The sequence below is a fragment of the Lontra canadensis genome, unplaced genomic scaffold, assembly GCF_010015895.1.
Source record: "Lontra canadensis isolate GAN:19392208 unplaced genomic scaffold, GSC_riverotter_1.0 scaffold75, whole genome shotgun sequence".
Classification (NCBI taxonomy): Eukaryota; Metazoa; Chordata; class Mammalia; order Carnivora; family Mustelidae; genus Lontra; species Lontra canadensis.
The window spans coordinates 8,366,942-8,388,661 of NW_022631069.1; the positions used below are offsets into that span (position 1 = coordinate 8,366,942).

The following is a 21,720-nucleotide window of genomic DNA, read 5'->3' on the forward strand; positions in this document are numbered from 1 at the left end:
CGCCCTGTCTCGGTCCTGCCGGCCGGCCGGGTTCGGACGCGGCGGCTGTCCCTGACGGGGTCATCCACATAAGGTAGGCCGAAAAGGGCATGAGGGCGGGCCCTAGCCCCCTGTAGGGGTGTGGTTCAGAGAATAGGATCGGGCGGGTTTGGCAAGTGGAAGCCGCCCGGAGCTTCACCCCAGTGGCCCGCGCGCGAGTCGCGTGCGGACTGGCTCTGCCCCCCCGGGACCACACTGCAAAACGCGGGAGAGGGACCCCCTGGTGGCCGGAGCGCAGGCGGGCTCCTGGGGACCTGGGGGACGGGGGCGGGGGCGGGCTGGGCTCAGGTGCCCGTGCTTCACCTTTGCCTCCCCATCCTCGGTGTCTCCGGGTTCCTCTCCCCTCTTACCCCCGCGCGGGCCGAGCCAGGCTCCGCCTCCCGCATCTTTTCCTGGCCGCTGGCACAACCCGGCTGAGATCAGAGTCCCCGGGCTTTGCGCCTCTGGAAGAAGGCAGCCGTGTAAATAATGCCTTGGTTTTGTTTTAAGCGGCTACGGAGAACCCTCACCCCAGTGCCACAAAAACTGCGGTTGGGTACCGTTCCAGTTTTCACTCCTAGGCTCAGATTCCTTGGTAGGGGGCTTGGGGGTAGGTTTGAATTTGAGATCTGTGGTGACCTTGTGTTTATCTGAAGCGCGTCTACCACGCGGAGTTCTGGTCTACCACACGCAGTTCTGTCGCTGGGCGCACCTGAGGGGTGTGTGGGCCCAAGGCAAAAGGTAAATAGCTGGTCCCTTGTATCTTCACACTGTTCGTTCTTTACATTACATACATTTGAAAACCAGTAAACACATCGGGGAAATAATTTTTCCAGTTCTCCCAAATTTTAATTTATAAATCAGTACTCAAATGCAGTTTTGTAATTATTGTGGCATTATCAGATTCTCTCCCCACCCCCTCTGCTTCCCTTGTAATTTTTGATCCAACTTATTAAAAAAAAAAAGTTACTTAATCTTGTACACTCTTTGGGATTTAACAGTTACGAGAATATCACATTTGTCAGAAGGCCAGGTTAGAGTTTAGAAAAATAACTGTTTTCTCTTACGCTTTGCTTTGGGCCTGGTGGTTTTGTGGACTTTTAAAAAGAGCTTAAGACTATCTTAACTTTACTTGGAATATCCAGAATTTACTTTCTTATTGTTTCTTAGCAGTCACCGCTTAGAGGAGACAGTAAAAGGAATTAATCTTATTACCAGTGGCTTTCAAATATTTGAAAAATTTAAGAATTGTGACTGCAGTTCTGATTCATGGATCTTCAAAGAAAGCAGAGAAGGTAGGTGAGAGAGCAGAAATAATTCATTAAGCACTCTTACTACTAGATGGAGGTTATTCTTTCATATTTTCAAAGGCTTCTTAAATCATTTAACCATTAAAATTTTAACTTTGCTTGCTTGGCAGTTAACCAGCCACACTTCTAGCTTTCCACTGTGAAAATGCATGGGCAAAAGTAGTCTTCCTCACTAAGTCAGGGCACTTAAGTTTTTCAGTTGTCCTTAGGAGACTGGTAAATCATTTCAAGCCTTGCTTGTCTTCTAAACTGTTAGTTTAACCAAGAACCCTCAAAGCCTGAGGAGATATGAATCCAAGATGATTCACACTTGTAAAGAATTAAAAAGTGTTGTTCCCATCCTTGTGGCTAGTTACACTTGCACAGAATTGACAAATCAGCTATCATTGTTATATTGTATGCTTTCTCTGTTCTACTCCAAGGAACAACCCTTTGAGATAGCTACTTTACAAATCAGAATACTGTAACTAAGAGAAGCTTAGTAACTTTCCTAAAATCATACAGCTGGGACTTGATAAAGCTAGGATTTGTACTTGGATAAAGCCGATCTCACAACTCTATTCTTCCCTTTGCATCACACGGACTAGTTAATGTTTTATTTTGCTTAATAATAAACTATCCTTTCCTCATTTTTGTCTTTCCCTCCATAGGAGGAAATTCAGTGTTTCTCCTTTTACTTTATCTTTTTTGATGTCAGTGAAAGGTGTCTAATGTGAGAAAGGATAGGAAAATTGATATCCTAGATTTGAAATATTATTTAATTTCAGATGGTACAATATCATTATAAAACACACTAGTACACTTAACCCGAACAGCACCAGGTACTGTATGGAAGTTTTGAATCACTGTTTACACACCTGAAACTAATATAACCCTGTATGTTCACCAAACTAAATTTAAAATAAAAACTTAAACACATGTATTGACTCTTTAAAGAAAAATAACTTATTAATAATACTATAACATAGTGTCCTACCCATGGACAAATATTGGTGCATTGAACTGAAATTGTACATGTTTAAAAGAATGTGGTTTGAAACATTTTCTTATTTTCTTTGTATGTAGATTTCAGGATTTACAAGGGTGCAGGTTTGTGCAGATTTGAAGACCAATATCTTACGAGCTTGTAAAACAGGTAATTTATCTTTTACAGTCTAAAAGAGAAACAGCCATTTATTGATCATCTGTGACAATGTTTTATATATATTAACTCATTTAGTTCTTGCATGAACCTCTGTGAAGCGGGTATTATTTTAGACCATTTAACAGTTAGTACTAAAAGCTACCACTTATTATGTATCAGTAGTGTGTTTCTTTACTTGTGCTATGTCAGTGCAGTCCCTGTAAGAGCTGCTCAGCATCGTCCAATAGAACTTTCCCATGATAATGGAAATGTGCTCTATGTTCACTATCCTTTGGGGTAGCCACTAGACACATGGGGCTTTTGAGCACTTGACATGTGCCTAGTATGACTGAAAGACTGAGTTTTTAAGTTTTATTTTAGTTCATTGAAATTTTAATTTTTTAAAAAAGATTTTATTTATTTATTTGACAGACAGAGAGAACAAGTAGGTGGAGAGACAGGCAGAGAGAGGAGGAAGCAGGCTCCCTGCTGAGCAGAGAGCCTGAAGCGGGGCTGGATCCTAGGACCCTGGGATCATGACCCAAGCCAAAGGAAGAGGCTTAACCCACTGAGCCACCCAGGCACCCCTGACATTTTAATTTAAATAGCCACATGTGGCAAGAGGATATTGTCTTGGAACCTTGGGTTACTCATGAGATCTCAGAATCTGGATAACCTGGAAAAATGACAATACTCTTGACTGAAATAGAAAAATCATGAATCTTTTTGGGGTTTAAGAATCAATTTGGTTTTGGCTATTTGTTCATTCAGAAAATATTTTGTGATTAACATGGGGAAGGCCCTCTGCTATGGTTAGGGAAGTGGAGTCTCTCCTCAAGGATTTTATCCACTTAAGACCCTTTACTTATTTGTCATACTGTAGAAGACAATAGCCACAAGAGATGTGCAAATAGAGTGTTCTCAGAAGAAGGAGTGCTTATTTCTGTATGCAGAGAGATTAGGGAAGGTTGCTGTGGAAGATCATATTTGAGGTTGATTTTAAAGAATAAGAAGGACATGTGCATACAAAAATGGTTAAAGGAAGGGGGTTATGCTTCTAGCAAAGGGATGGACACAATGTTTTGGAAATCCCTTTTGCTAGAACACCTAAATGCTGAATAAATTATATTAGCCTTTTAAATACATTGTAGGCCTGTAGAACAGAAAGGGAAATCCCCAGGGCTAAAAGGTCAAAGAGAGAATAGAAACCAGAGTAGTAAACTAGCAGTGTGTCTTTTGGTTTGGGTGATAGCAGAAATAAAGCACAATTAAGGACTAGTGATAGGCTCCTCTTGCTCCCCACCAAGGTAGAGAGAATTCAAAGCCCTTTGACCTCTCAGGTATACAATTCCAAGAGGCACCATTCACATGGTAGTTTGTATAAATGTGTTTCAGGGGATGATTTTATTCATAAAAGTTAAAATGCAAATATTTCTACTTGAAATTGTACAACCCATGGCCTTGGAGAACCACCTTTCCCCAGATTCAGCCAGGATCCTCAAAAAACTACTCAGTGAAAGGTGGGCTAGGAAAAATATCTCCTTCCTGGCAAGGGGGATCACAAAGAAATTTGTTCATTTTCACCCAGGTCCAGGTGGGTGAGTAAAGCTACTTCTTGAGAACTTTTGAAACTACGGGGTTTGCCAACACTCAGATTCAAGGTTCAAATTTACTTATCTACATGGTCTAAAAAACCTGGAAAAAAGTTGGCCCAGGTTGGTAATGCGCCAGACTGTCTGGCAAAAATAGATATAGACCCACCCTGGAATGATTCACCATTAACCTAAGCTTTATAGAATACTCCCAATTAAAATCATCCAAATATAAGTTCATATCAAAAACTGTAAAACAGGTACAAGCGTTGGTGGAACCAACAAATATGAAACTAGACTCTTCTAAGGATGTTATGTAAGAATTATCCAAAGTAAAATTATTTCAAAGAGAATAAAGGAGAAGAATTAAAGATTTTAGAAATAATTCAAAATTTGTAGAAATTGAGAATTATTGTCCCAGAAACTTATGCTGGGGAAAGCACTATAGGAATGTGGCAAGGAATTATCATGTTTAACTAGATTGATGAAGAAAATTGATAGAATGTTAAAGACTAAAAAGAAAAAATAAACAGAAAGGAGGAGATTTTGATAATTCAAGCAGGAAATTACTCAGATCGAGTCTATAATGGTGACTTTAGGGAAAAAGGAAAAGAAACTTAGCAAGACTTAAATGTATATATTTAGCAACAAGTCAGATGATCAGAGTAAATGACGAGTACAAGTCAAAAGTGGCTGAGATTTCATTATTTGGAAGAAGCTGAGCACATTGGAGGATTATGCAGGTAAGAGTTGTTCTTACAGGAGCGCCTGGGTGGCTCAGTGGGTTAAGCCTCTGCCTTCGGCTCAGGTCATGATCCCAGGGTCCTAGGATCCAGTCCCACATCAGGCTCTCTGCTCAGCAGAGAGCTTGCTTCCTCTTCTCTCTCTGCCTGCCTCTCTGCCCACTTGTGATCTCTGTCAAATAAATAAATAAGCTCTTAAAAAAAAAAGTTGTTCTTACAAAGTTCATGGGAAATATTCAATTTCTGTCCATCAAACTATGAGAAGATACTCCTCTAAACATGACATTATTTCATATGCATAGCAGTAATTTCTTATAACTTGAGGGTATTTCTGTATTTATTTTTAAAAATTAAATACATTCAGATACATTAATATCAAGTAATCATTAGTGAATTCGGAAACAACATCCTCAGTCTGGAATTTAAGAGAAAGTGGTGATGTGTGATATGTGTGTATTTAGGTACTCTTTTTCTTTTCCCCCTCATGCAGGAGCTGGAAATATAATGGTGAACAAAATGGTTGGTTCCTGCTCTGTCAGAAGCTAAGGTTTAGTGAGGAAGATAAAACCAAGCAAACAAGCAACAGTTAAGTGAGATGAAAGTCTTGGTCGGGGAAGTCAAAGGTGTTCTTGGAAACAAAGCAGGGACACTCAGCTAAAGCTGTAAGAGTTAGTACTTGAAAATATATAGGAGTAGGGATGTCTGGATGGCTCAGTCAGTTGGGCATCTGCCTTCGGCTGGAGTCATGGTCCCACGGTTCTGTGATAAGGTCCCACATCAGGCTCCCTGCTCAGCAGGGAGTCTGCTTCTCTCTGTCTGCTGCGCCCTCTGCTTGTGCTGTCTCTTTCTCTCTCTTTCTGACAAATAAATAAAATAAAATAAAATAAATTAGAAAAAAAAGAAAGTATATAGGAGTTAGCAGGTGGTAGTGAGGCTGAAGGGTGATAGCATGGTGGTCTGTTACCCAGTCAGAACAGTGTACATGAAGGTCTGCGAGTGTACAAGACAGCATAACAGATTTGAACATCGGAAAGAAATTTCCTATAGCCATGTAGCACAGTGATTGGTGCTGGAACAGAACTGCTTTAGTTCTAATTCTAAGTCCCAGCCCTGTGACCTTGGACAATGCTCTTAATCTCTGTAATTCTATTGTGAGAAGTAAATGAGATCATTTATTTAAGGTGATTAGTAATGTGCTAACACAGAGTAGACACTGTGTTTGCATTTGTATTGATGATGAAAGCTAGAGCAAGGAATTGGGAACAAAGAAGTAGCCAGAGATGAATTACCAAAAGTTAAGTAGAGATCAGACAATGCAAAGACTCTGTAGACAGAGTTAAGGAGGAAAGACAATTTATAAGGGCACAGGGAGGCCCTGAAATATTCTTTATAGGAGAATAGGTAGTCAGATTGATATTTCAGAATTTTAGAATGATCGCTCTGGCTTTAGGGTGGAGTCTAGATTGGTCATGGTCCATACTACAGAAGAACCATTTGGGAGATTATAATAATAATCTGGGCAAGAAATAATGGTATTTTCGGTAGAGTAGTGGCAGTGAAGATGGAAAGAAAGGGTAGATTTGAAAGAAACTTAGAAGGTTGAATAAACAGTGCTTACTACTTGATTATGTGTGGAAACCTGAGGGAGGAAGAACGTTTCTGGATATGGCAAGTGGGTGAAGTTTGGTTCCATTTACAGAGAAACTGAAAGCAAGCAGGTGTTAGTAGATGGTGTGGGGGGTGATATCAGAAATGGAAAGCTCAGGTTGATAAGTATAAGATAGTGGGAATGGATGGCTAAAGTAGAAGAGATGAAATACTTGTGAATAATTTTCTCTAATTTGCTTTTTCTACCTCAGAAGACCTGTTTGAGATGTGGTGGTTTCAACAAGGTCTCAGTTTCCTCCCATCTGCCCTAGTAATTTGGACAGCTGCTGCTTTTATATTTTCATACATTACGGCCATAACGCTTCACCATGTTGACCCTGCTCTGCCTTATATCAGGTCAGTGAAATGTATTTTTTTATAGGAGGCCATTTATGTATCATTCACATTTTAACAGTGAAGCCAACATTCCATGTTAACATTTTAAAATTCAGGTTATGTTCAACATTATAACAACACAGAGTATAAAAAGGAAGTTGTATTTGGTTCTTTCCATGTGATAGAGAAAGGTGGAGACAGGGATATGACTCACTTAGTAAATTAGTTAGTGAATTAAGACACTTTAAGTGTCTTGTCTTCCAAATAAATATTTGAGGTTGTCTCAGAAGATAGAAGTGGAAAAACTCTCCCTTTAAAATTCAAAAATGCTGCAAACAACAGTAGTAGTATTAAAAGATAATAGTAATGACAACTATTTATTGATCTACTTGCTATATACAAGGTAATGTTCTAAACATTCTTCAGATGATAAATAATTGAATCCTTACAACTACCCTATGAAGTAAAAATTGTTACCCCTATTTAAGAGAGAAGGAAATAAGTTATTTGTTCAAGGATTCATGACTCAGTAAGAGGTGGAACCAAAATGCAGTTTGGGCAGTTTGACTCTAGAGACCCTGCTTTTAATCTTTGTGACATATTGTCTAGGTCTTTCTGACACATTAAGTATCAAAATTTATCAGTAGTATTTTTGAAATTTCAAAACTAATAATGATATAAGTATGGGTACTCAGTTGCTTGTGCTATGTTTGTAACTCTCTTTTCCCAGTTATAAAGACAATATATACTTATCCTAACATTTTAAATAATACTAGACTGATTATAAAAGTAAAAAGTGAAAGTCTGTTTCAGCCCCTCTCCTGCTTCTGCCTGTCCAGAGGTAATTAATGGTTTGGTTGGTTTCCTTCCAGAGTTTGTTTTGCTGTTATAGTTGTTTCATTTATTTATTTGTTTACATTCTGAAAAAATGACCTCTCCAATGTAGAAAATAGTGAATTTTTAAAGGGTGATGAACCAGAAGGCTAAATTTATCTTTTTAAAAGTATCAAGAAGAGGGGTGCCTGGGTGGCTCAGTGGGTTGGGCCTCACCTTCGGCTCGGGTAATGATCTCAGGGTCCTGGGATCGAGCCCCACATGGGGCTCTCTGCTCAGCAGGGATCCTGCTTCCCCCTCTCTCTCTGCCTGCCTCTCTGCCTACTTGTGATCTCTGTCAAATAAATAAATAAAATCTTAAAAAAAAAAGTATCAAGAAGAGATCAGAATGTTACTATCTACATTTGTTCCCACAGTGGGATGGTATGGAGCAAAAGATAGCAACAAATTGGGTACGCTTTTGGAAGATGTACAAAAACCAAAGATATTTTAGAATTGAAAGTTCCGATTCTAGGAATAATTTGATGAATAATCACCACTGATCATAGCACGCTGCTACAGGAACATGTAGCTTAAGGAGACAGTTCATTCTTTAGTAACTTTTTAGAGAACATACATCAGTTATTCCTGAGTGCCTTTCAGCATTTTTATTTCCCCTTTAAGAACTTGTCTGCTTTCACTTTAAAAAGCTTTTAATCATTTAAGAGGCCTTTGGGTTCTTTTTCAGAGTTTCAGTTCTCTGATGGTACTGCATGTGATTTTCTGACAGTACCCTAGACACTTCCTTTTCTGTCCCTGTTCTGCCCTTTTATTTTTCTGCTACTGACCTTAGTATTATTACCCTGGGACCTTTCTCCAATGTTCTAATACATTTAAACTCAGTACTTAATTTTACTTCTCGGGCTCATTGCCTTCATCTGAAGAATGATTAAATTAGACTAGATGCTCTGCAAAGTTCCTCTCAGTTCACAGACACCATCTAAAAGGTTTAATTGTTAACAGTCCCAAAAGATATAACCAAATGTAAATTTCCACACCAAAGACAATTTCACAGCAAGTATGTTTCAGGTGTTCTCTTAGTTCGTTCAAGTAGTGGATGCCTGCATAGAATGCAGGAGATGAGTACTGGGGGAAGAGAACAAATTAGAATCTCTATGTATATTTTAAAATCTCGATATTTGAACTTATCTAATAAATACATATATTTTGAAGTTACACAATCAGACTTTTTAATTTTTTTTTTCTTTTTGATGGTGTGTGATCAAAATAGTTTGATGACCACTGGGTTGGAGTGCTGTGTTGATGAGGTGATGGACTTGGCTGATTTTACTTGTAGTACAGTTTGTATCAGACTGTTTCAGAGCCGAAGCAGGAGCACACTTAGCCAGCCATCTTGGAAATGCATGCTTTTGTTTCCTCACAGGGTGTTTCTAAACTGTAGCATCTCTTGAAATACAACTATTAAAATTTTAGGAAATCAGAAATTTTTTGATTATAGGAATGTATATACATTATTTTTGAAAAATTGAAAGGTAGAAAAAACAAGCAGCTAAACCATAATTCTCACTTCCTGAAGATGATCAGAGTAACAGAATGTTTTGTTTCTAAAGATACATCTTAGAGTTGGAAGGAGCAATCCTTAGAATTTATATGTGTTACTTTACTTTTCATAAACCTAACCCAAATTTCACCAAACACTATTGATTCCTTACCAGATGTGACTTTCCCTCTCTTTTTGATTCCAATTAGATTGTGTTAGCTGAGATCCTTATTATCTCTTTCCTTTAGTACTTCAGTTTGTGGCCAAAGACTTTATCTTTTTCATCTTTACTGTAGTTTGAGAGAAGGGAAAGGAACTAACATTTAATGGGTGTCTCCTGTGTCTGCTGCTGTGCTAGATCTTCACATGTATTGTCACTTTCATTTCCTCATGTTGAGCTGATGAGGCTGGAGGAAATTAATAGCCCATTTTGCAGACAAGGAACAGTCATAGAAAGATAAAAGAGCATACCCAAATTTGCACAGTAAATGATAGGTGTTGATCTGGATCTGTGTTTGCCCTGAAACACAAGCATGTAAGCTGATACATTGTAATACATTGTGATCAGCAATTTTAACAGAAGTCTGGACAGGGTGCTCTGTGATTCCTCATTCTGCTAGAGGAGTTGGCCAAGGCTCTGGAGGGCAGGGAAAAATTGGTCTCATGTGGAAGCTACAAGAGGGGAAGGGCTTTGTCTCTTTTACTAACCACTGTACTCCTGTCCCTAAAATACTGTCGGGCACATGGTAGGTGCTTGATAAATGTTTTTGAAATTAACAGGACATGATTAGGTATTAATTGAGTTATAGACAGGGTCAACAACAGATGACAAAAGCAGAGTTGTGAAAGGATCTGTAGTGTTTCGGGAACATCCAGGTGGGACAAAGGAACACACCTGAGACCAATTGATGGAAATCAGTAACACAGCCCTAATGTACCCAGGGTAGGTATTTTTTGTTATTTTTTAAAAAGATTTTTATTAATTCATTTGAGAGAGAGAGAACAAGCAGAGAGGTGGAGCAGAGGGAGAGAGAAGCAGGCTCCCTACTGAGCAAGGAGCCTGATGTGGGTCTCAATTCCTAGACCCTGCAATCATACCTGAGCCAAAAGCAGCTGCCTAACTGCCTGAACCACCAGGTGCCCAGGTTTGTTTGTTTTTAATTAATTTCTGTTGATTTCTGTTACCTGAAAAAGAAGTAATCTTGGGGTGCCTTGGTGGCTTAGTCAGTTAACCGGCTGCCTTTGGCTCAGGTCATGATCGCAGGGTCTTGAGATCAAGCCCCGAATCTGGCTCCCTGCTCAGTGGAGAGCCTGTTCCCCCCACTCTCTCTGCCTGCCACTCTGCCTACTCGTGATCTCTCTCTCCCTCTCTGTCAAATAAATAAATAAAATCTTAAAAAAAAAAAAAAGTAATTTCAAGTGGTATGAGAAAGAAGTGAATTAGGGCCACTGGGTGGCTCAGTTGGCTAAGTGTCTGCCTTTGGCTCAGGTCATGATCTCAGGGTCCTGGAATGGAGACCCACATCGGGCTTCCTGCTCAGCGGGGAGCCTGCTTCTCCTTCTCCCTCTGCCATTCCCCCTGCTTGTGCTTTCTGTCAAATAAATAAAATCTTTTAAAAAAAGAAAAGTGAACTAGATAAATACTGTGAGCTCAAACTGTCATGTTCTCATAAAATTATATGAGTTGAACTTAGGAATGTGTAAAAAGATACAGGATTTGAAGTAATCCATTATTTCTTACTCTTTAGAAAAAAATACACATATATATTTAGTGTGAGAAATCCATATACCTTCTTTTTTTTCTTTCAGTGACACTGGTACAGTAGCTCCAGAAAAATGCTTGTTTGGGGCAATGTTAAATATTGCTGCAGTTTTGTGTAAGTAATGGGAATTGTTTTAAAAATCAAAATTAATACCAAAATTGCCCTTTCCTTCTTTAAACACTTGTTACTTGTTTTACTTTCTGGTTATACCTGAGGGAATGTTACCACTGAATTATTGATCCCAGATATGTTCCTTTTCAAAGAAAGGCAGTTTCTAAAAATGCTAAATTATAGAAATAAACCTTAAAAAATATCTATAAGGCTATTTGACTACTCATCCAAATAGAAGTTGTAAAGTATAACCAAATAGTTTTTGAGACCTTAAGTGGATTTCTTAAGTGACCAGTAGAGGACAGAAAGCTTATAAACACACTGACTGCAACTAACACCAACTAAATTCATTTAGGATAAACAATTTAGAAGTTTAAGAGTAGTGGTAGAACTGTGTTTTGATTTTTGAATGATGTTCTAATGCCAAAGGAATGGAATTCTACTGTAACTTACATTCCTGTTCATTATTTTTCGAATCAAACTTGTATTAATGATTAAAATTTTTTTTCATCAATTGTCATTGTTTTAAATATTTGCACTTTTCCAAATAGTATTTACTATCTCCTTGGATCAAAAATTGAAGTCAAGGAAATGAATGATTCAGTGCATAGAGGTTCATCTTATGACTAAAGTTTTCAAAAACACATCTACAAAAGCATATCTCTGTTTCATTTTCTATACTTCCAAGTTCTTTGGCAATACTTTTGCAATGGGAAATTTGACTTGATTTGACCCTTTCTTGATAACAACTATCGTAAAATTAGTGTTTTTGTTTTCTGTGTAATTGACTGCTATATCTGATTGAACCAAGTTATAATAATTTGAAATAAAATGAAATGGGAGTGAGGCAAATCACCTTTTGGTGTTTCTTTTTTCTTTTTTTTTTCTTTTTTTGGTTGGTTGGTTTTTGTTTTGTTTTGTTTTTTGCCAGTACCCGTTTTATCCATATTTTAGCAATAATTACTTTAAATTTTAATGCTAATCATCTAGAATATTTTGTTTTATATAACACTTATCATTAGAGATTTTCAGAAAACGTCAAACTTATCTCTTAAATTTTGTCCTAAATATTTGTAAATGTGAGGCCCATGAGAGTGCCCTTCAGTCCCACAGAGAAATTACTAGTTCCCAACCTTAAAACCAACAGCTGTTTCTGTTTTTTGGTTTTTCTCTTCTCTCAAATTAACCTTTTAATTTATGTTAGGTGACTTTTGTTAACTCTTTGTTGGCAACTTTATTCCCTGGTTACTTATTACTTTGCTGCCTTTTGGGTTATCTCTTCCCAGGCATTGCAACCATTTATGTTCGTTACAAGCAAGTTCATGCCTTGAATCCTGAAGAGAGTCGTATCATCAAATTAAACAAGGCTGGCCTTGTACTTGGATTACTGAGTTGTTTTGGACTTTCTGTTGTGGCAAACTTCCAGGTTTGTATTTTAGCCCAGCATAAGTATTTTCCTGAGGTACATAAATTAATACATGTTCAAAAGGAAACCTGAAACATTCAGTTACACACTGTTATTGTTTCTTTGCCTTAACAAAGTAGAATCCCCTGCCTTTAAATCATTTGACCTTCTTAGGGTTCACTACATACACAATTGGAAAAATTCATTCTCAGTAAACTCCTGAAGACCTATAAATTATTCTGACCTTTTAATCATTCACAGGGCTCTATTAGACTCTTCATTACTACTTAGTTGGCGATTACTCCAAGACCAGAGAGAATTGATATAAATTATAAGTGACACAATTAGAGATTTGAACTTTGAAAAAATATATATGGCTTAGGGGCACCTGGTTGGCTTATCTGGTAGAGCGTGCAACTCTTGATCTCGGGGTTGTGGTGTAGAGATTACTTAAAAGTAAAGCTCTTTGGGGAAAAAAAATATGCTAACAATCTACACTCATTTACCTATTTTATATTCTTGTTTAGATGTTCCCATTGATCACCTCTATTTCTAGAGATGCTCAGCCTCTCATACGAGGAAGTAAAGGGAGGATATGGAGCTTTTCACCTTTTTCTCAGGGAATTGTTAAAGTAGCAGGTTAATTTTCACAAATATTTGCAAACTCTTCACATTCCTTTCAACTGACATTCTTTCAGATGAATCTTTGGTAATACCAGCTATGTCCTGGGCATATGGGTGTTTTTTGCTTAATGGCTCTGCAGTCTTCAGAGTTTCAGTTTAGACATCTAATAACTATTTATACACCCTCATACAAATACACAGATAGAGGCATATTCATGCATCCACTGCAGGTATTTTTGCCTGACAGATGGCTTTCCTCCCACAGTGATTTAAGGCACAGACACTATCCATCTTTGAGCTCTCGCATTCCCTAAGTCCTTACTGTCTCCTGCATCCAGCCAACTGGAACAGTCAAAGAGAATATGCAGAAATCACACCTGCTTCTTAACTACCTTGACCTGACAGTGACTCACATCATCCTAACATTTGCTAGACACAACAAGAGGGACTGGGAAATGAAGTCATGCTGAGCATCAGTTCCTGGGACAACTCCATACTGTGGAAGGGACACAGGACTTTTGGTGGCTAGCTGTCTTTGCCACAAATAGGATTCTGCCTTCACTAACCAATTTCTGAAGCTCAGTGTTAAAAATATGTTTTGGGGATATTTTAGTATATGGATAGTGATTCTTTGTTCCAGTTGTCCCTTTACCAATTTAACAGTATCTCTCATCCCTGTGTGGTAAGAATGGATCCCAAAGTGACCTCCACACGTAAGATGCTACCTGTGTTAATAATTAATACTTGTTTATGCAATCCAGTAAATTCCAAGGGAATTCCTAATTGTGGCCTGTGCATGCTGCCTTTCTGCCTTTTTCTCATTTACGTATAAAAACGGTTTATATACTTTTATTGCTATGTTCCTTTTAGCTTTAATTCTAATTAACCTTCACCACAGGGGTCCCTGGGCTTTTTAATTTTGAATCAAATTCCTTTTTTCTCTCTTGATCACATCCCTTTTCATGCAGCTTTGGACCTGTTGAATTTCCTTCACATCCTTCACTGATGGCTTCATGGCTGGGCCCTATTTATAAGCAGATTCTGTAACAGTACCCCAATATCCTTCCTTGTATAAACTTTCAGTGCTTAAGTGGTGAGTGCATTGCCCCTCCCTCTTCCTACTTCTGTGTTGCAGAGTTTGACTTGGAAGAGACTCTAGCACTGTGTTTTAAAGTAGGGACTTGTTGGTTTTACCCCTTAAATATTTCTTGAAAACATCTGCTTCTCTTCATTTCCATCTCTGCTTGCTCTCCCTACCATCTCTTCAACCAGTTCAGATTTCATATCTTTCATAGCCTGGCCTAGTACCATAGCCGCCTAAATGCTTTCTCTGCCTTCACTCTTACCTCCCTTTCATCTAATATTGTAGCCAGTGTAATCTTTTGTTATTATATGTACATCACACTCTGTTTCCCTGTACCCTGTTTAAAGCTGTACAGCTCCAAGCTTCCATGAAAAGAGATGTAATCAAGAGAGAAAAAGGAATTTGATGAACTGCCAAGCTGCTTAATTAATTCAAAGGTCTTGCATGATCTACTTCTCCAGCCTCGTTCTACATCATTCCCCTTCTTAATATCCTCCCTTGTACATAACACTGGACTTTCTTATTCCTTAAATAAGACAAGTTTATTTCACTCCATTTCACATGTTTCTTTTGTTGGACATTTCACTACCCCAAACCTAAATAGATCTCGGTGTCTTCAGGTTTTCCATGCAAACCTCTTCCTCAGGGAGATCTCTGTGAATAGACTTGTTCCCATATAGAGTTTTCTTTATTTGTATTCTTTGTGTTCTCTTAGCCTCTGGAAACAAATTCTTCACAGGACTTACTATAGTCTACTTTTTTATCTGTGGTTTTTAAAATTTTCTAGTTGATCTATTTCTCCATTAATTACAAGCACAATGGTTGTGTTCATCGCTGTATATTCATCACCTAACATAGTACTTCAAAGATGTTCTCATTGTTTAGTGACTTATTAAAGAGGCTAAAGGGACTAAGCAGGATGGATAAAAATTCTTTTGCTACTGCTGTGGTTGTTGGTGCTTAAAGAGACCTAATGTGATTTGGAAAACTCTGACTTGAAAAATGCAGATTTAATTTCTTTGAAAACAACGCTGTATAATAATATTCAGCAAACACAAACACATGCTAAGCATCCTCAGTGCATACTTAGAGTATTTTTCCCTTCGAAGGACATTTATCTTTGAGGAAACTTGGAAAGGATAAGTAAGCAGAAATCTGTATTAATTTTGTAGGGCTGCCATAACAAAATACCATAAATTGAGTGACTTACAGTAACAGAAATTTATTCTTTTAAAGTTCAGGAGGCCAGAAGTCTGAAACTAAGGTGTTAGAAGGGATAGTTCCCTTTTGGGGACACATGCCTCTTCTCTAGTTTCCAATAGTTACCAGCCATCCTTGGTATTGCGTGGCTTGTGGCAAGAAAACTCCATAATGTGTGCCTCTGTTGTCACATGCCATTCTTTCTTCCTATAAAATTTATCTTCAGGGAGACTTCAGAGAGAGGATAAGGCTAAATAAGCAGAAGATCAGTTCCTAAGTTTCATTAACTGCTTGTAGGTAAAGATTACAGACTATTCATTGTATACTTCTTAAGTTCTTTATCAGACATTTGCTCCTGACCACACATATCACTATAATTTTTTTTGTCTTTGTCAAAGGATAAGTTTTTGTCTTTGCTTTGTGAAAAGATATATTTTTAAAGAGAATAAAATAATGACTTTTGTACATGTTATTTAACTTACTAATTAATGAGGGAAATAGTAGGTAGTACAAATCAACTGAAAAGAGAAGTCAAGGTACCACAGGTTTGTAGTCAAATAAGGAATGCTAAAACAAATTTATGATGTAAAACTGGTCATTATTCACAGAGTGATAATTAATAACATTCAAAAAGACACAATTGCATTTGTATAGATATGGATTATTTGCATTTCTGTCAGTTTTCTACAAATTAACTTCTGTCTCTACACATAACTTCTATCATTACGGAAGTTTTCAGAGCCAAGTAAAACTGACATTCATGTAGAACCAGTGCCAGAGGCTTTAACATTCCACTGGAGTACTCTCTGGCCTATTTCAAGATCTTTTGCTGTTTCCCTGGTGTCTAACAAAATTGAATGTCCAAGCAGAAGTACTGCCAGTTAAAACCAGTTTTAAATGCCTTTATTTTTAATTATAAAAATACGGTAATGAGTGCCCTCCATTCTTTGTTTTTACTTTTTTTTTAGTTTTAAAAGATTTTATTTATTTGTTTGACAGACAAGAGATCACAAGTAGGCAGAGAGGCAGGCAGAGAGAGAGGAGGAAACAGGCTCCCTGCTGAGCAGAGAGCCTGACGTGGGGCTCCATCCCAGGACCCTGAGATCATGACCTGAGCTGAAGACAGAGGCTTAACCCACTGAGCCACCTAGGTGCCCCTGTTTTTACTTTTTAATTCACAGGATTTTGTTGTTGGAACTATGTACTGATCACAGGTGGGCATCAATCAGGCTATATCAGTATTTAGCTTCATCAATTTATATGAAAAAAATTTTTTTAAAGATTTTATTTATTTGACAGAGAGAGAGATATCACAAGTAAGCAGAGAGTCAGGCAGAGAGAGAGGGAGAAGCAGTCTCCCTGCTGAGCAGAGAGCCTGATTCGGGGCTTGATCCTAGGACCCTGAGATCATGACCTGAGCAGAAGGCAGAGGCTTAACCCACTGAACCATCCAGGTGCCCTATATGAGAATATTTTTAAGGCGAAAATTTATCCATATTCCTGCTTGTAGCCCTAAAATCGTTAATTTCGTTTTTGCCTATATTTTTCTAGCCTTTAATTGTATGTATAGATAAATTCTCGAAGAAGATAATACCATTTTGTATTATGTTTTATGGTACTGAAGTTTTTCTTCATTGTTACCCAAAGTTGTAATAGCAATGCATTCTTTTCTCTTCCCAGTACTTGTAACTCATTGCCAGTTAGAATACCACAAACCGAATCAAAATAGCCCTTCCTGTCCAAAAGAAAACCAATGGCTTTGGCAAAAACATTATTACCTTTTACTTACTATATCTTCAACTAAGAAAACTGGGTGCTATGTTTGTGAATTAGCACAGTCAGTTGTGAAAGAAGGGACCCAAGTCCTAACCTCTCCCCTCTTGTTACCCCGTCCTACACTCTGCCAGGTGCTCTGCAGTGCCTTCTCAACCAAGCGAAATACAGACTGCATCAGCTTCGAAAACTAGAGCAGTTCAACCAAAAACATTTGTAGAATTTTTGGAGAGCTACCATTGTCACTTTTAAGCAGAGGGTACATGTAGTAAAAAGTAAAATGTAAATGGATACTGATAAAAAGGAGGAAAATATTGGAATTTACGGTAATCTCGTGTATAATTTATCCAAAACTAATCGATGAGAGCCAAGAGGGAATGCTTTAATTTTTTGAGCCTTTAAATTGCACCCAGATTTAAATTAGATTTAAGTTGAAACCCTCCCTCCAGCTTCCCAACCATCCTGATCTTCCTTTGCCATGCGCTACCCTTTTTCTATAACCCTTATTACCATCTAACAAACGATGGACTTTACTTATTTCTAAAGTTTGCCACTTACTGTTTGTGCTTCTTCACTTGAATGTAAATTCTGAGGGCCAGATTTTTGTCTGTTTTGTCCACTAATGTATCTGAGTACTTAGAACAGTGCTTGACATAGAAGAGGTACCCAAATAAACCTATTATTCAGTGAGTAAATGAATAATTCTTGCCATGTTTTCAGTCGTGACTACTGGTTTACTGCAATCTTCTGGCTTTTGTTGAGTACTCTGGGAGAGAATTGCTTCAGGACGTAATCTCTGGAATTCATAGTCCTTTTCCATTCAGCGACTGTTTTTTTGAGGTCACTAGCCTGTGCTTTTAAATATTGTGTTGGCAATATGTTTTGAGTTTCTCTTATTTATTTCTTCTTTCTACCTCTCAGAAAACAGCCTTTTTTATTGTACATGTATGTGGAGCTGTGCTCACCTTTGGCATGGGCTCGTTATACATGTTCGTTCAGACCATCCTTTCCTACCAAATGCAGCCCAAAATTCATGGCAAACAAGTCTTCTGGATCAGACTACTGGTGGTTATCTGGTGTGGAGTAAGTGCATTTAGCAGTATCCTTTGCTGTAAAACATAGCTGTACTTGGCAGCTTGGAATTAAATAACAGAATATAAGTGAACACTGTTGGCATATTGTGAGCAGGCATTTTGTGGGGGAGATTCTTGGGTTACTAACCCTAAATTAAAGGACGAGATTCAAATTTGACATAAGATCTCAGTAATTGAGCTGGGAACAAAGATAAAATTCAGCCTGATCATACTCACTTCAGAGATGTGAAGGATGAGTTAATGCCCTCCCGAAAACAATTATGTAGCAGAATCTTAGGCTAGTACTGCTGATTTACTGAGCAAAGAGGGATTGACTATGCAAACCATTTCATAGTAATCCTCTGGGTACATTTTAATTTTCACTACTACTATATAATATCGAGTCTTTAAGAAAATGGGTTTGGACCTTGGAAACAAATGAATGAGTAATCCTTGTGGAACTTTAAAGTGATTTTTATTTTGAATCTAATTTAAACTTACAGGTTTTCTCTGAGATTCTCCTTGACTTACTTTTTGTATAGTGCTGACTTGCTCATCACTTTTGTACAGTGGGAATTTTGGCACAGATATTGTACAGAAACTCCATTGGAACCCTGAGGACAGAGTAAGATCTTGGAATCTATAAAACATAGTTTTATATTAAAGATGACTATTTTGGTTGATTTTGATGTATTTTTCATGTCATCACTAAAAATGATAATTTTCTAGAGTAATCATTTTGTTAAATTAGGATTATTTTCTATGTCCGATTGAGTTTAGGTAGCACTACCAGTATTTTCTGTCTCAATTCAACAATGAACATTTTCAAGACATAAGGAGAATTGTGATGGCAAAGAGTTTTCTCAGAAATTGACTCCTTCAAATATGGATGTAGAAATTGACTCCTTCAAATATGGATGTAATGTACAACATACCCAACTGAACTCTTTTATTATTGGAATACTTGTTTTCTGAATTACCATCTAGAAGTTTATTATTACGTACTCTTTATTTAGGTTCCAGTATAATGGATATCTGAATGGAGATAACATCTTTGACCCTGAGGAAAAAAAGAGGAGGGATGTATGCTAACTAAATGACAAAATTAAGTTCATCTGTTTTCACAAACCTCTCAGTGGCATTTCATTTTGAATTATTTTTAAAGAATTAGCTCTGGATAGGACATGTTTGTAAGAATGAAAGAATGAAATAGTTTGCTAGTTTTCCTCAGTTATAATCTATATATTATTTAATGCTTTATTTTTAGTGTAAAAATAACACTAAGTTTATCATGAGTATTTTTTACTGAAACATTTTTAGTGGCATTTAATGAATCTTATGGCTGCGGGAAAAGCAGTAACTTCCCAATTATAGAGTAGAGGTTCTCCTGTTCTTAGTCCTGTTCTTAGTTCTTCAAATGGAAATTTTATTTGATCTAGATGAAGGTACGACAGCTAGATCATTTAGGAAGACTTTCCTAATGCCTTGAGATATGTTCATCATCATTAGCCATCAGGGAAATTCAAATCAAAACCACATTGAGATATGTTCAATAAATTAGGATTGTTTTGTTTTGTTTTTTGTTTTTTCCTAGAAAGTTTGGATATGGAATTATTTATAAAAGATAAATAGAATTAAGTTTTTAAACAAATGTTTTTTTAGACAGTTTATATTTACAGAAATATTGTGGAAACAGTGCAGAGGGTTCTGTGTTATCAATATATTCTGTACACACACTTTTTATTAATATCTTTAGTATGGCATGTTGGTTACAATTAATAAACTCACATGTATATAGTTTTTGACAAAAGGCCATAGTATATTAATATGTCCTTAGTGTTTATGTCATGTCCTTTGAAGTTCAGAAGACAGATTGGTTTGCAGATTTTATGGTTCTTTTATTTGAGAGAAATTCTAGATCATTCAAGTGAAATTTCAAAGAATTATTCTTTTTTTCCATTGTCACTCAAGGGTTATGTGCTTCACATGATCACCACTGCAGCAGAATGGTCTATGTCTTTCTCCTTCTTTGGTTTTTTCCTGACTTACATCCGTGATTTTCAGGTAAGAAAACACAACATTATATTTATGCAAACTTCCCTCAGGTGGAATAAAAGAAGATGCTATAGTCAAGTCTCCAACATTTTTGAAAATTAACTTCATAAGCAGCGATGCCATAAGAAGAGCTGCTCAGGTAAGTCATTTCTGTGTTTGGGAAAACAGTGTGTTGTTAGGAAGGGGTTCAGCCTTGAAAATCAGATTGTAAAACAAGTCAATTTCATCAACTCTGCCTATGTTTATGTAGGCCAACCTCAACATTTCGTTTCACCAATTCCTTTTAGAAACCAAAGAAAAATGAAGAACTTCTGAGTAGAAAAGCTTGGTTTTCCTAACTCTGTTGGTACTACAGATGATACCTTTGGCAGTACAACATCTGTTCAGTCTTTTTACTCATTAGAATTGATTTACATCTCCAATCCCAAAAATATTCTTCAGAACATTTTGAAGATGGAAAGTTGAAGACGTTGAAGTTGTCTTTAAGGAACAAACGCCTATATATAATTTTCTTTTCTGTTACAGAAAATTTCTTTACGAGTGGAAGCCAATTTACATGGATTAACCCTCTATGACACTGCTCCTTGCCCTGTTAACAATGAACGAACACGGCTACTTTCCAGAGATTTATGATGAAGGGATAAAATATATCTGTGATGATTGCGATTCTCAGGGATTTGGGGGAAATGTTCATGAAAGTTCCTTATTCTGCTCTGAAAATTTTAACCAGTTAATCAAGGCTGACAGTGATATTGATGAATACTGATAATCAAGAGACATGAATAAAGCCATTTGATAAGTTATTTTCAAGGATGTCTTCAAGAAGACCATGTAAATACATTTATGCCTATACTTTCTTTTTAATCCCAGAAAATAAAACCAAAGGACTACAACAACACTGTAGATTTTTTTCTAATTTATTTAAGAGAAACAAGATGTGCACCAAGCAGTCTACAAAATCCAGCCTTTCATATTTTCTAAATCATTGTAAACCATGTTTTGCTTGGAACGCTCTTCTAAGAGACATTTTCCAAGGACCCCGGATAATCATTATTACTCAACAGCTCCTTTAGAATTGGATTTTGAAGTAATAGTTTAACTATCTAAATAGATTTCTTACAGTCTTTATAAACTTTTTTTCTTTTGGAATCCACTTATTAATGGGAGCAGACCTGAATTCATGTAAGTGCTTTCATTGCTCAAGTTTTGCACAAGTGCTTCTGTATGTATGGACTTGATTCCTGCCACAAGGCCAAATATATGCCAAGTGGTCTGTCACAGTTTCATGAAGCTTAGTCTCTGAAATGAGATTTTAATTACTATTGCATGAGAGAAGTAGCTGTAGGCAGATTTACTTCGATTGTGTTTTATAGAAAACAAAGGTTAGTGTTCATACATAAGGCTGAGCAATTAGTGAATAACAGTACATACGATTAATATAAGTAACCACAAACTGTAGTCAAGAGCTTCTTAGATTTTCATTTATAGC

General features: G+C 37.2%; 1 protein-coding gene across 12 annotated transcripts; it reads left to right on the plus strand.

The window, feature by feature from the left end:
* The first annotated feature begins 25 nt into the window (after positions 1-25).
* On the plus strand, positions 26-21,067 carry DRAM2 (DNA damage regulated autophagy modulator 2). Of its 12 annotated transcripts, none has more exons than XM_032881475.1 (11): positions 26-73; positions 1,189-1,313; positions 2,394-2,463; positions 5,277-5,371; positions 6,646-6,790; positions 10,953-11,020; positions 12,304-12,443; positions 18,025-18,202; positions 18,719-18,801; positions 20,148-20,240; positions 20,757-21,067. In XM_032881475.1, the coding sequence occupies exons 5-11, from the start codon at positions 6,660-6,662 to the stop codon at positions 20,862-20,864; spliced, it is 801 nt and encodes a 266-aa protein (XP_032737366.1). In that variant the 5' UTR covers positions 26-73; positions 1,189-1,313; positions 2,394-2,463; positions 5,277-5,371; positions 6,646-6,659; the 3' UTR covers positions 20,865-21,067. The 12 variants fall into 12 exon arrangements, 11 of the variants coding, with proteins under 11 accessions (XP_032737366.1, XP_032737368.1, XP_032737369.1 ...); XM_032881477.1 differs by having other exon boundaries at positions 6,649-6,790; XM_032881476.1 differs by having other exon boundaries at positions 47-73; positions 1,192-1,313.
* The last annotated feature ends 653 nt before the right edge of the window (positions 21,068-21,720 follow it).

Excerpts from the sequence above, each read along its gene's own strand:
- DRAM2 (XM_032881471.1), top strand. The coding sequence starts at position 4,713 with ATGACGAGTACAAGTCAAAAGTGGCTGAGATTTCATTATTTGGAAGAA. Across the intron at positions 18,802-20,147 it reads ATTGGAACCCTGAGGACAGA|GGTTATGTGCTTCACATGAT; the intron begins GTAAGATCTTGG and ends TTGTCACTCAAG. Across the intron at positions 20,241-20,756 it reads CTTACATCCGTGATTTTCAG|AAAATTTCTTTACGAGTGGA; the intron begins GTAAGAAAACAC and ends TTTCTGTTACAG.